This window comes from Passer montanus, unplaced genomic scaffold (assembly GCF_014805655.1).
Source record: "Passer montanus isolate IOZ18808 unplaced genomic scaffold, ASM1480565v1 scaffold14, whole genome shotgun sequence".
In the NCBI taxonomy this organism is placed as follows: domain Eukaryota; kingdom Metazoa; phylum Chordata; class Aves; order Passeriformes; family Passeridae; genus Passer; species Passer montanus.
The window spans coordinates 8,783,680-8,798,973 of record NW_024360941.1 but is presented as its reverse complement, the minus strand read 5'-3'; the positions used below and the strand labels follow the sequence as shown (position 1 = coordinate 8,798,973).

Genomic DNA, 15,294 nt, shown 5'->3' with positions numbered 1-15,294 from the left:
TGGACCAGAAAGCTGACGAAACCAAGATGAAATAAAAACAAGCTAGCTGTTTCAGACTTTTATTATTCACTTAAATAATGTTACAAGTCAGTTTGAGATTCAGTTCATTATAGATGGTTTAAAGGCGAGATGCAGCATGTGGATGATCAGCACACACATGTAGGAAATACTGTGCATTGAACAGAGATTTTAAAACAAAATTTACTAGATATAGAGTAACCTTTATTTCATAAAAATGAAGAATACACTGGAAACTCAATGAGTAGCTTTGAGGCAAAACCCTTTCATTGCAGCACATTTGGAGAGGAAAAGCAGTTTCCCTAACACTTTATATTCCAGCATGCAGAAGTTACAGAAGCGGCAGTTAACATTTAAATCTGAGATTTTTTGCGACAAATAAAAAGCAAAAAGGAACATTAATAGTTCCTTTAGTTCCAATTGTTAACATTGTTTGTTAACAGCCTAACCCATAACAGCTAAAACTCCTACCACAAAGAATATGTATGAAGTCGCATGGTAAAGGAAGAAACAACATGTATTTAATAAGTGCTACTTTGCAGTCAATATCTGATAGAGAGCTATTACTGAAATAACTGCTTCACTGTGACACTAACATATTCTGTGTTTTAAAAAAATCCACCTTAAAAAAAAAAAAGAAACATGCAAGCTGTTCACTGCAGGACTCAACAGTAATGTGCTAAATGCACTAGTACAATAGCTTTCCTCTGCCCTTCCTCTTAAAGGATTACAATGAAGTTTATATCTGATGAAACCAAAGATGAGTTATGGGATATGGATACTTGCAGACAGACTGCCACAGATACTGGAGTCACAGATCAGGTCAGGACAATCATCATCACAGCTCTACAAACACAGCTGTTGACTTTCAATCATATCCAGCTATATAGTTTTTGTCAGTAGATAAGAGGATTTTGAATTCAATATGTATATGTAAATGATCACTTGCATACCAAATTTGACTTAAAATACACATTTTGTATAAGTTATTATAAGTACATGCTCAACCAAGTTGAAACTCTATTTAATAGCATCATTTAGATCATCACCTTTAAGAATCTGCCAGTACTGACCATCACTGAACCACATCCCCAAGCACACAACTTCACATCTGCACAGCTTTTAAATACCTGCAGGGATGGTGTCTCCACCACTTCCCTGAGTATCCTGTTCCAATGCTTGACAACTCTTTCAGAGAAGAACTTTTCCCCAATATCCAAGCTAAAACTCCCCTAACACAATTTGAAGCCATTTCCTCTTGTTCTATCACTTGTTACTTGGGTGAAGTGGCTCATCTCCACCTTGCCACTGGTGGGATAGTTAGAGAGAGAGAGAGAGAAGCTCCCACTGAATCTCCTTTTCCCCAGACTAAATACGTCCATCTCTTGCAGCCAGTCTTCAGACTTGTGCTCTTGTGCAAACCTTCCCCAGCTTTGCTGTCCTGTTGTGGAGATCACCTCCACATCTTTCTAGTAGTGAGAGGCCCAGAAGTGAACACAAGATTCAAGCTGTGGCCTCACCAGTGCCATGTGCAGGGGGACAATCACTGCCCTGATCCTGCTGGCCACACTATCTAGTGCAATCTAGTGTATAATATTCTCAAAACTATGTCCTATATGCATTTCTCTTTAAAGCACGCATGCTGAAGAACAGCCCTGAAAGCTGTACGTGCCATTGCTAGAGAAGTGAGACTCAAAAGGCAGACAGGCTAGTCCTAAAACTTCAGTTAAACAGGGCACCTTGAAGATTTGATTAATTTTGTTGATTACCATTTTCTAATATTGAAGAACTCTCTGAGTGTAAAGTGCCTGGCACAGCTTTATCATTACTGAAAGTTTATGCTTTCAAGACTTACATGATATTTTCAAACTATATCCCTTTAAGATATGAATACATGTTCAACTCGTCTCTTCCTCCTTTCCAGAAGAATGAGGCTAAGAAAAAACCTCATTAAAAGGATGCCAAATAGTTGCATTAAGTGAACCAACAAAACAGGAGTGATTGTTTAGAATTACGTCTCTCACAGCCTTCCTAGACCCCTCCCCATATAAAGCAGTTTACCACACGCAAATAAAAGCTGGATAGTGAGTTGAGACACCTTCAAAAAAACACCAGTGGTCAATTATTGAAACCATTTTCTCCCACTGCCAAGCTACTGTTAGGCAAAAAAAATTAGAGCACATCTCTACACAGTGCACAGCTTTAGTTGTACAGTCGAATTTCAGAGGACATTATGAGTCTGCGTGGAACAGTTTTTGCGCTTGTCTTACAACTAGAGTTATCAAAATAGTTTTCATTTAGAGCAAAGTCAGAAAGAAGGACAATGCCAAACAGGTCCTAGAAATAATTCCAAAATATAGGCACAAACCCAATACTGACTTAGGAAATGCTATATACCAGCTAATAGTCATGTTACAAGCCCTTCTCATATGTGCTTCCTCTCACATCTGTGTTTCAGTGGTGAACAGCACTAGCTAGAGATGTATTAGTAGGAAGCATTAGATAAGAACAAAATCAAAGACTATCAGTTTGTTTCAGAGGAAAAAATCAAATAATTTAACATGATCCTTTTCAAAAGTGTGACAGATACTGCAAACATGAAATAAGGAACAAGAGAGTAAAAGTTTATGTTAGGAGGCAAACTGATTTGAGAATTAATAGAATTGAACCAAACAAAGAATTAATAGAATTGAAACAAGCAAAATAATAGCAACATGGGAAGTCCAATAAACATCTCTGCCTGTTCCCTAACAGTAAGCATTATTACACCTCAATGCAAATGATCCAGTCATCCAAGCCCTTACAAACAAATCAAAATATGTTATCAAGCATTCATTCCATATAAAAAGGAATGAATGTAAAACCAATGTAATGTAATTGATTATCACAAAAATAATACATTTTACAGTAAATTAATTAGCTGAAATAATAGGTCATTTGATGTAAAAATGGTTTAAGAAAAGCTACTAAGGAAAAAGTGGGAAAAAATAGTTTGGTTTTCATTCACAACTCTGAGAATCCATTTTGAGTAACAATGCTTATAAAGAAACAACCAGCTACCAAATTAAGCTTGCCCAGATCTTACATTTTGGAATCATATTTCAGATCTCCTGGAAAAAAGGATCTTCTGCAACCTATTTATGTCATACAGGAATCCAAAGGTTATTGAATGTTTACATGGCTCATGTTATCCTTATAAGATTTATGTCCTTTCTTTATCCTTATGATATATTCTGTACAGTCAGTAGAAAGGAGCTGAGCACAAACCACAGCAAGAGGGAGAGAACAATCACTGGGAGATTTTCCACTGGTTTATGTCTTTAGTATTTACTCTCTCCCTAAATTCATATTTGTGTTTATTACTCCCAGGACATACTGCAAAATCTGAATACTCTCAAGGAAAATGCTGTAAAGTAGGGCAGGACAAGAAAATCTGAGTGTCCAGCTTTAATTCTTCTCTTTTTACGTACACCTGCTGTGACTATGACTTTCCTGCATCTCTTCATGGCCACTGGGAAGTGCTTTTAGAAAGTAGTTCAGTTTGGGGTTTTGGTGGGGGATTTTTACATTTCAATTTATAATACTTCAGTAGAAACAAAGGTAGCCCAGCCCAAACAGATTTCAAAAATGTCTATCTAAATCCCTTTCTTTAAGCACAAAAAACAACACAGCCTAAAATATAAAGGATTGAGATGTCCTTACTATAAGTCTTCTCACCACAAGACCCAGTTTTTCAACTATATTAAGAAATAGTCTCAACCCCTACCATGTTTTAGACATGCAAGCAATCATATTTCTAGCATCAAAATCCATGGGAGTTAATTTGCACAGGTACAATATGCTTCTCTGTTATTTTTTTTTCATGCAAAACTATCCCATGGGTGAATTTAAAATAAACACTCAAACAAACAGAAGAAACTGAAAGTTTCACACTGGGAAAATGGCAGGCTCTGGATATTTAAGAATTGTTCTAATATGATTACATGGAGTAATTAAATAAAAAAAAAAAAAAGGAGCACTGACTAACTAGCAGGAATGATCTCCCTTGAGGCTTGAGCCAGCAAAACACTCACAGGGCAGCTGACTCCAGCAGAAGAGCTCACTTGCTCTGAGCTAAGCAGAGTTAAATGGATTGAACCCTTAATTAATTAATGGAGAGTTTCACACAAAGTATGAAATTAACTTGGAAATCTTTCTGCTTTTTATTGAACTGTGCACACAATGGTTCATAGGCATCTCTACCCACTTTATAGACTGTTCTGATATCTTTTTTTATAAAATAGAGAGAAAATACTAAGTTCCCATTGTTTCTTAATTTCTAACAGAAATTATAAGCACATAAACAGAAGACCATGTCTTGCTCCAAGGCAGTTAAGACACCACAGACAACAATCAGGTACACCTCAGAATTTCTTTTCAATGATGACTACTTTTGGATTACAAACTTATACTGCATTTATATCCTTTCTTAGTTGTCTTCCTAAAAAGTGAATACATACAGACACTTTTTGTAACTTTTTGTAACTGACTAATATTTAACAATAATTTTATATTTTGATATCAGACAACTTGGTGATATTTTTATGTATATAGCTGTTATTTACAGGATGGGGAGTATTTTCATGGGACATATTATTACTCTGAAATAAAATTTACATATTACATTGAAATAACTCTTAACATTGACTGGGATCTTACACTAAAAGTAAAATATAGACCACTTATCTGTATTTTAATTTCTGTTACTACCATAACACACCTCTCCAAATACTGATGTCTTACATAGATTAGCACAGACCTAAAGATCATGATGGATAAAACTGATGTCACTGGAACTCAGGAACTCCATCTGACTTATGAGAATTAAGGTTAAAGGTAGGATGTGTTTGAGAAGAAAAAAGTATATGAAGAAAAATACATGCAATCTGGTGTTTCACAGTTTACTAAAAGCCTGAAAGTTTAGTCAACCATGAATTAGAAACTAATTTGTATGCATCCCAAAAATTAAATGCAATGGCCAAAAAGCCTATTTATTTTAGTTATCCTAAGTCTTGCTTTTGAGGTAATACATTTTTAGAATGCTATGTTTCAGCCTCGTGGTGAACACACACATTTCATTTTTTTAGAGAAAACCGTCTCGCAAATGATTTCATATAGGCTCCTCTTTGTTTTTAGAGACTGAAATACATTTCTAAGCCTTTTCTTGCTTGTTGTGGTATATCAAACAACTAATATTTTCTTTTTAGTGAAATTACTCTCATATTTTAAAAACAGCCTTTCTATTTTAGGACTGTGTTTATTGAAAAACATATATTCTATTTGTAGTTTTGTGTTTAGTAATAGGTCAAAGTCTCTGGCGTTTCACACTTGAATGAATTACATCCTGGGGAATCCTGTGTACTGAGAAAGCCAGACTAATTAACATAATCAAACATGTCTCAGTAAAACCAGTATCTAAAAGTACAGTGATGTCATGTCCCATCACAACACCCTCTTTAAATGCTAGAATGTACAAACTGGCAATGCAAGTGTGGTAAGGACTTCATACATGAGGTCTTTATTCCTTACCATTATGATACGTGGGGTTTTCAGCTGTCAGTTTGGAAGTCATCCTTATAAGAAAGTAAATAACTCTAACTCTGTAGCTGAATATATCATTATAAAACATTTGGGGTTTATAGATTCACATGTGTTAATACTGGAGTCATGGCTGACTTGAGCTGAATCTCAAGGGTCATCAGATTTTACCCAATGGCTTCTGGACCAAACCCAAAACATACAACTGACCAAGATTTAAACACTTTAAAGGTGATCAGTTGTATTCCCTTTTTAGGTATTTTAATAATTTAATTGCTTCAAAGTAAGATTACTCTTCTTCTGTTCTGAATTCGTCATTTATCAGGTTCCAGTCTTGCCAATTTACTACCTCTAACTATTTCAAATTTTAAAATCTTTATCTTGACTTCAGTTTCTTTTACTTCATGCAGATGTCTAAAGACCTTTCCGTTTTTTACAAGATGAAGTTTAATCTTACATTTAGAAAAGTATTCCAAGCTGTAACATTCTTGCAGTTCTTTTCAGAAACCTTTGAAATTTGCTATCAGCCTTTTTACAGGATGATTAAACATACTGAACCATAATGTGTTTATGATTGGGCATACGAAAATGATAATAATAAATTCTCATGGCTACAACTATGCTTAGTTTGTCTTAATATTCCATAATAATGTTATCACACCAAAAAGCATTTTAAGTAATCCTTCTACCCATATATGAACTTTGTTTTGAAATTTGCTATCAGCCTTTTTACAGGATGATTAAACATACTGAACCATAATGTGTTTATGATTGGGCATACGAAAATGATAATAATAAATTCTCATGGCTACAACTATGATCCTTCTACCCATATATGCACTTTGTTTCCTCTGTGTGAATAACTTGAAGTAGCTACATTGTCTTGCATTCAGTTGTATAAATTTTGTGTTAATAAACTGAGGTAGTCTATAATATTGACCTATCCTATTTCTTGTTGTCCAATATACAAGGTTTTTCAAGTATCCCCATTTTTGGAACAAAAAAAAAAAAAAAAATTGTTATGATTCTCATTAGGACTATCTTCTTCCAGTAACCTTAAACCATTTTTGCCTCACAGGCTACTCCTGGTGAACACTTCTCAAGCTCATAAATACAAGTGATTTACTTTCATATATACCTAAATCATGGTTGTACCAGGGATGTAGTAGCTATGCAGCCTGCTGGTCATAAGGAGAATTAGAGATTGACTTTAGAATATTTTGATGAAAACTTTTTTTTTCAACATGCTGATGTTTTCCATTTGTAAAGAATGTACTTCAATTCACCTCTACTACTGAAAATAAATCAGGTAGCTCAGTTTTGTATGCATGTGGCACACACCAGCTACCATGTTTTGAATTATGAGCAATATTATTTGATATTTTATATCAATAAACAACATTAATATTTGAGACAGAAGCTCTGGCTTCTGGAATCTGGTTTTACAATAGCTGTTCAAACAAATCTCATCTTTCAAGCTACTGTAACTGCCAGAAGTATCAAAAGATATGATAAAGATCTTCTAAAGATGGGACATAGCCATTAGTTTAGCTTTATATAATAAGCAGGTAAGTCTACCAGTAATGATAAGGAAAGACTAAAAAGGTGGTAATTAAAACAATATAGTGAATTAAAACAATTAGGAAATATTTTATCAAAGTTTAAAGTCAACAGTAGTATTTTGTTGAATTGGAACCTTTTATATATCAAGGTGTGTTTTTTTCATTCCCTCAGAAGAAAATATTTTAATATTCAACACTACCAGCAGAAAACTTTCAAAAGTTTGAAAACAGTCTCATTTAGCAGAATAAAATATTGCAACAGTAAACTGGCTACCTAAAGCACAAGCAAGCATATCTATTTCCCACAAGGATTTTGAGAAGCTTGAACTCTGCATATCTAAAATATAACCTGCATTTATAATTAATAGAACTGTTTCTATTGGAGACATGGAGAGTTTGTGATGGTCATTTCAACTAATAGCACCTTAAAAAAAATGCATTTTTCTCAGTGCAAATAAATTAATTTAGGCCAATTCACTGTTGAAGTACATAATGCACAAAGATAAATAGCTCCTGGAGAAGGAGCCTCACTGCATACTCATTTTAAAGAGGAAAGATAGGAATCAACTCTTCTAAATACAGAACAATAGTACTCCACTGATTCTTCAGAGCACCTGCAGAATTGACAGACTGTCCCTGAGCAAATAGAGGGATTTGTTAGTTTGTTTGCTATTGTGCTTTCAGTTGAAGGTTTTAACAAGTTTCTTTCATGATCATTGTTGGCATTTGGGGCTACAGAGGAAAAAAAAAAAAACAAAATTATCAACTTTTTGCAAAGTGGACCTAAAAACTTAGAGCATCCCTTTGTTATGTAACCACTACTAATGAAAAAAGTTCAGGGAATGGTGGAAAATTTGTTAGTGATGTTCTGGTGCATTCTTTGCCATACACTTAATAGCTACCAACAAAGAAATCCCAACTAGCTCTAAAATGTGTGGTAGGCATTAATATTTAGTGATACCATCCTGCAACAACCTTGAAGACGAGCTAAAAAAAAGAATAGCAACATTGTGAAAATGAAAAATGTAAAATAAGAACTGTGGTGAAAGTCACATGTGGGGTATTTTTTGAAATTAAAAAAAGAAAAGACAGTGTACCTGGAACATGTGATTACTTTCAAGGTTTCTAATGAAATACCTTATTTCTAACTCACACCTATCTTTGGATATAAGAAATGCATAAAATCCCTGTTTCTTATTTCTTTCCTGCATCTTCTCTACTTGACGACCTTTTAATTGTTTTTTTGTTTTTCTATGTTAAAAGTTTTTCTTTATTGCTCTCTCTCTCTTTCCATCTTCCTTTTTCTGTAATGAGTTTATTACACTTCACTTAAATTTCGGTTACTTTTTCTTTGCTTCATGTGCCTTATCTTACTGAACCTTTGCCTTTTTCCACATCTGCTTGTGTCTTTGGCACTCAAGTTTTCTATGGTTTTTTAATAGTTTTAATAAGAGTCCGACATGAGATAATCCTGTGCAGCTGTTGGAGCTGCACAAGTATTGGAGCTGCCATCTAACTGTTAGTTTCCTGTTTAGTGGCTACAGGGAAAAAAAGCAGGCAGATGATACTGAGGTGGTCCAGGAGAGGGAGATAGGCCCAGTCAGATGCTGTTCACAAATGCAGAGCTCTATCCTGAACTGGTCCTCCCAGATTTCTCTTTCCACTAGCTCTCCCTGGCATGATACAGCTGCTCAAAGGCCATTGTGTTTTAGGTTCACAGAGCACCCCTACTTTACAATCCCATAGATATTTTCACTTTCTTCTCTTCTCCAGGTGTAGCTCTTCATGACAAATCCTTCATTTTACTTTGTTCACAAACCCTACAGATTCCCACAAGAATTTCTCAAATAATATTTCTCAATATCAACTCATGAAACCTTACCCTTGCTAAGAAAATCAGCACCTGGTTTGCCTGAAATGTTTGGTTTCTCTGACAATAAATGTAATCATGTCACTTTCCTACAGCCACCTGTACTTGTAAGATTGTTCTGTCCCCCGTGTTCTCATGAATAACTTTCTGGTTTCTCTCTTAAGATGTTCTTTCCCTTGTTCCTTTCCATAATCCCTTCCACTCTCCTTCCCGGTCAAACTTTCAGACTCTTTGGGTTTCCCTATTAGTCCACCCTATGGCTCTAGATGATTTCTTTTTTTACTGAAAAAGGCAAATAGAACAGAATATAATACTTTTTCTGTGTCAATCAGCACTGTATTTCAAAAGAGACTGAAGCACAGAGATGTATTCTCATCCCCCTGTGCTCATTTCCTAAGAAAAAGCCTTCCACCAGACCTACAGGCAAAGCTGAAGCGGCCCTCTTTGCCCAGTCTTTTCCGTGACCCGAGGTTCAGTGAGTTCACCAGACTTCTCTGACGGTCTCAGCCCCATGTAGGCATGGACTCCGCCGCCCCCGTCCCGGCGGCAGGGAAGGCTCTGGGTCAGGGGCCATTCTGAGCGCAGCCAGCCCCGGCGGAGCATCCCCCGCGCCCGGGGCAGCCCCTCCAGGGCGCTCCTCGCCGCCGCCGCGCCCGGTCCCGCCCCGCGCCCTGCGCTCTCCGGGGGCGGGGCGGGCGAGGAGCCGCCGGAGCTCTCCAGGGTGCTGGGTGCTGCCCGCCCGAGCCGCGCCGCGGAGCCCCTCCGATGCCTCCGAGAGCGCCGCTCCCGGGCTCCGCCGCCTCTCCGAGCAGCATGGCCCGGATTAGGTACCTCCGCGCGGCTGTCTCGGGGTTTTATCTGTGGGAAGCTGCGATACTGCTCAGGTGAGTTGCTTTCTTTGGCGGACTAGAGGCGTCTCCGGTCCCGGGTGTCGGCAGCTGAAGTGCCTGGGACGGGCGCGGACAGCGGCCGCGGTCACCGCCTTTCCTCACCGCGAACGCCCGGCTACCTTCGGCAGCCAGGCTGTGGGCACAGAAATTAAATGCGTGGGCTCCACGCCTCCTGAACGGCTTCATAACACTGCGCTGTCCCGAATCCCATTCTGCATTTTATAAGCAGGCTGTGTACTTCTTTCACTTGCTTGCAGATAGAGTTTTCCCTGTAAGATCTGTGAATTTTATCACTGCTTTTAGCAGGAATTGTAACATCAATGATATTGAAAATTCTTAAGGTGCAAAGTGTCTATATGTAAAAGTTACAGAAGATGATCTGAGTTGGGAATATATAGACTTCTTTATTACTGTCAGTTCTTTTCAGCAAAAGGAAAATCACAGATTGTGTCAGGTCAGAAGTCTTGTGCAGAAGTAGAGAAACACTAGCTGAGTGTTTCAAGAGGATATGGTCTACAGAAGTTCCCTTAAGAGGGAAAGCGTTTGCTCTACTACCGACAGTCTCGGATTTGTATTATGAAAGATGGCAACATATCCATGAATTATGACCTGAGTAGAAGACTGAGGTTCATATGGCTTTCTCAGCCCAGCACGCTCTTTCTAGTTAAAGTGGTGTTATTATATCAATGTAAGCATTCTTTTAACACCTAGCTCTGGAAGTGTGATGATACCAGGCTAAAATGAACCGGGGTGCTCCATGAGGGAAAACTTTAAAAGAAAAATCACACATGTAAAGAAAGAGACTTCCGTGTCATATATTCACTGATAATGCAGTTACCCCTGCTTCTTATCAACAAATATTCTAGCTCTGTATCACAATAAATAAACTATGGCATATAACATGACAGTGCCAGACTATTTTAAGAATCACATTGTTATTTGACAGACAAAAACCGAAACTTAAATTTAAAAGGAGAGATTGGGAATTATACATGTAAGGGATTTATAACCATGAAGTTAAACCAGCAGCATATATTGCCCCACAGTGATGGCACATTTCACAAGTGCTCACAGGTTTATAGCAAATCTTTCCATTTTGAAGTTAATTTAATGACATGTTTTGTATCAACGTATGTAACATAAACATTTTATAACCTGATTTTATTGTAATTCTGCCAAAAGAAGAGATTTTAAGGAACTTGGTCACATGGTATGAGATTGACACTGTGAGGAAAGAGTCAATGCATGTATATTGCACTTCAAATTTTGCAGTGAGTATTTAATGTTCAGTGGAGGTAACCAAACACTTGTTTCGTGTAGGCAATACAAGCAGTACTGTGCAATTACTATTCTGTTTCAATGTACTTATGGAACTTATTTCTCCTCTGTATATTATTCCATGCAAATGCCATCCTACTGCTGAATTGTTCATCCTTTATTTTAACGCTGTAAAAGCATTTACTCCAAGGGGGAAAAAAGCTATAAAGTCAGTTATGAAAGTCATACACGTATTTTGCACCACATAAATCTGTACGAATACTGAATTTTTTCCAAACATATGCAGATATCTTATGTAGCATAAATTCAAACTACTCTCTTCAACATCCAGATAATTGTGGTACTGCAATTACCTTTTGCTCATAAACAGTCACTTTATGATAATGAACATGGTTACTGTGCACATGGACTACATGGTTGGAGAAAGAGTTCAGAAATCTGCTCAGAATCCATGTTTATCTTCCATATCAATCTCAAGATAGAGACTGCTGATGACTTTAGGTCTAGAAATGATACATGAGTAATCTGAGCCAGTTCAAAACACATAGGAATCTTCTCCATGCTTTAAAAATGGGAAAAAAGTGGAAAATATTTAAAATATGAAAACCTGTAAAATTCTCAACTTTCCTAGAGCCATTAATTCTATTTCTTTTCCATCTTAAGCCTTGTGAAGTGATTTCTATTTGAGCAAAAGAAACAGGGATTAGTAGGATGCTGCTTCCACTCTCTGTTAGACACAGACTCCTGCCTTAGCACCTGTATAATACTTGATGAGAAGATGGATGTGCTATAGATATCTAGGAACAAAGTGGTTTATTTGCTCACACATTGTGGAACAAATGATGTTATCTTCTCTTACATTGTGCAACTTTGAAACTTTTCAGCTCTTCATTAAGAAACTAAAGCCTGTGTGAGAAAACTGAATGAAACTAACGAGAAAAGCCTTCATTATTTGTCCAACAGCCCCGAGGCTATTCAAAATTAATGTTTAAATTATATGCCTGTGAAGGTAGGAAAAAATATGGTTTTCAGTGTAAATTTAGACTGGCTATTTTAATGAGCAAAGTCTCGAGATGCATGTTTAACAAGAAGAAGCTTCACCTGATTTTTCTTTTTTAATAACTCATTTTTCATTACACATCAAAAATCCTTCAAATTGCAATGACTGAAACAAGATGTAGATTGGTCATTATAGGATTTAATTATTTGATCTCTGAAAGATGTACAAAAAATAAGAAGATCAGTGAGGCTGGGAAAGGGTCTAGAGAGCAAGTCTTGTGAGAAGCAGCTGAGAGAGCTGGGGTTGTTTAATCTGGAGAAAAGGAGGCTTGGGGGGACTTTACTGGTCTCCATAACTCCCTGAAAAGAGGGTGTAGCCAGGTGGGGATTAGCCTGTTCTCCCAAGCAACAAGTGAAGGACAAGAGGAAATGGCCTCAAGCTGTGCCAGGGAAGATTCACATTGGATATCAAAAAGAATTTGTTAATGGAAAGGGTGGTCAAGCATTACAATGGGCTGCCCTGGGGGGCTGTGGAATCACTATCCCTGTAGGTGTTCAAGATATGAGGAGACATGGCACTTAGGGCTGTGGTTAAGTTGAGAAAGTGGTGTTCAGTCAAAGGTTGTACTTCGTGATCTTGAGGTCTTTTCCAGCCTTAATGATTCTCTGATTATCCCTAGTTTTTCATAATATTGTGCATGTTTGTACTGTTATGTCATAGATTAACACACATATTGATAATGCATTAATAGATTTTAAACATTAAAAACAATGGTTAAAGTACATAAAACCCTGGTTTATGCAATATATTTGCAATAGAGAGAAAATCTATTATCAGACCCAAAATAAAAAAAAATATTACTTATTAATATTGCTGCCAGTCTGAGCCTGAGCGTGATACTAAGAGGGTAAAACTGCAAAAATGAGGTAAAATCTAGGGAAAATAATGTGGCCTTAAAATACCTGTAATTTACTACCAGAGAAAGAAAAAAAATCTGAGATATAGTTTGAAGTTAAAATACTGTCTAAGACTAGGTATTCTCCTGAATTTTCAGTAAAGTAATAGTGTTAACAAAAAATCCTCTGGATTTGCCTGAAATCCAAAGATCGTGATGAAATCAAGATCATATTTGTAGAATAATTGTGAAGATCATATCTGTGAGTCAAAAACAGTTTCATATAACAGCTCAGAAACTTTCACAGACACCAGCACTGATCTATTAGAACTATGCTGTATCTATTTTGTATGTAGACCTGTGTGTGGGGAAAGAACAGGATGTAAAGGTAGGCTGCACTATGGAAATGCAAAATAGATTCTCTTTATGTGGTATTTATTTATTCATATTAGCATAGACCAAGAATCATGCTTCAATTAGATTATTGCCTCTTTCCTTGCTCTTTTCACTACTCCATTGGACTTACATTGAAGGAAACACTATCTCAGACACATCTGCTTTTAAAAACCAGATTTTTGTGGGAAAAATGTCCATGCAACCTAACTTTGGGGCATATCTGAGTTTAAGGTTAACTGATTTTGAAATTGTTCCTGCATTTCATTGCAAATTGATTTCTAGTGAATAGGTATAAGATGCAGAAGTCATTATCCCTTAGGCCAGTATAAGTTCACTCAACTAATGAAAGAGAAAAAATACAACAGCTAAAAAATATTAATTCTGACATAGCATCACAAACATCTTTGAAAATAAAGATTTTCAGGTGTTCTAATGAAGCTTCAGTAGCTCATTAATATGTTAATAATTAGACCTACAATGATACTCAAGAAATAAAAGTGTCCAAATCAAGATGTGAATTAAAGTGTGTAAATCTACTAAAGCAAGATGACAGCACTGAAGCATAATACCTTTCCTCAGCAGCCCAGACTTAATTTGAAAGATAGTTTCTGTGGAATAAATCAGGTGGCAGACTGAGGTCCCATGAAAAGCAGTTAGCACATCTCAGGGAGTAGCAAAGGAAGGGTAGGCGAGCTGGGACCTCAGACTTACAGCAAGGCAGGAAGGAAGAGGATTCTGCCATAAAAGTTTGCAGTCCCACAGCACTCGTGCAGGGGAAGAACAGTTCAAAAGTTCAAATTGATGGACAAAGGTGGTAATGAAGAGGTATGCCCAAGGTCAAAGCCAAAGGGTCAGGTCAGCAGGTCAGGCTCACGATCAAAATGATGAAGGTACAACACTGGGTGAAAGTATGCTTGCACACTAGCTCGTGCAGAGACCACAAGAATCTCCCCAGCACTTCTGAGGGTGAAAAAAAAGGAAATACAAACACGGTTAACAGAAACAAAAACAAGTCCTCAGAGTAGAGAGGTGAACCTCTGCTGAGGGTTCTACAAAACAAACAGCTCTGCTTCAAAGCTGAGTTACCAGAGCTCACACTGAGCCCAGTCAGCCAAACTCCCGTGATGAAGGGTCCTCCCAAAAGTCTAGGAGGAGATCATCAGTACCTTTAGGGAAGCATTGTATTTTCCAAATCTCAGACAAAAGTGACAAAAAAGGGGTTTTGTGACCCCTTATTTGAATATGTAATTCAAATTCTCTTGTATTTCAGCTCTATCAATTGCTCTTGTATTTCAACTATACCACTGAAGACACTGAAATCCTTTTGTACTAAATAGGAGTTTCTTCAGTATAAATTTGATTTGTGCTTTAGCTATCCTTTCTTTATTTCTATAAAATCCTCATGATTTTTCTAAGTCATTATTATCTTTATAATTTAAGGAAAAGATTATATATTTATATATTATGTATATATTTTTGTGTTTATAGTACTATAACCTTTAAGAAAATTAAATAACACAGAAATTTCAATTAAAACCATTAATCTTTCAATTCTTACAGTGCTAGTGATATTTTCTTACTTTTCAACTTCTTTTAATTTATTCCCAGCCAGCTGATGGTAACAACAACTGAAAGCAAGTAATATTGTGAGATAAGTGCTGTGCTTCTGTATGATGATAAATGTAATAGCTCCTCTATAATATTAGTTTTGTCCAGACATCCTAGGAATCATGACAATCAGAGAAAATGAAAATTTTTACAAGATTAGAGCTTCTTATTTTAACAGATTCAGAATACAGACTTCAAAT

General features: G+C 36.7%; 1 protein-coding gene across 4 annotated transcripts in view; it reads left to right on the top strand.

The window, feature by feature from the left end:
• The first annotated feature begins 9,740 nt into the window (after positions 1 to 9,740).
• Positions 9,741 to 15,294, top strand: part of GLRA3 (glycine receptor alpha 3) — an 81,638-nt gene continuing 76,084 nt past the window's right edge. For all 4 annotated transcript variants that reach the window (XM_039700285.1, XM_039700284.1, XM_039700282.1 and 1 more), the window contains exon 1: positions 9,741 to 9,911. In XM_039700285.1, coding sequence (XP_039556219.1) covers positions 9,793 to 9,911 — 119 coding nt within the window. In that variant the 5' untranslated portion in view covers positions 9,741 to 9,792. The remainder of the gene's footprint in view (positions 9,912 to 15,294) is intronic.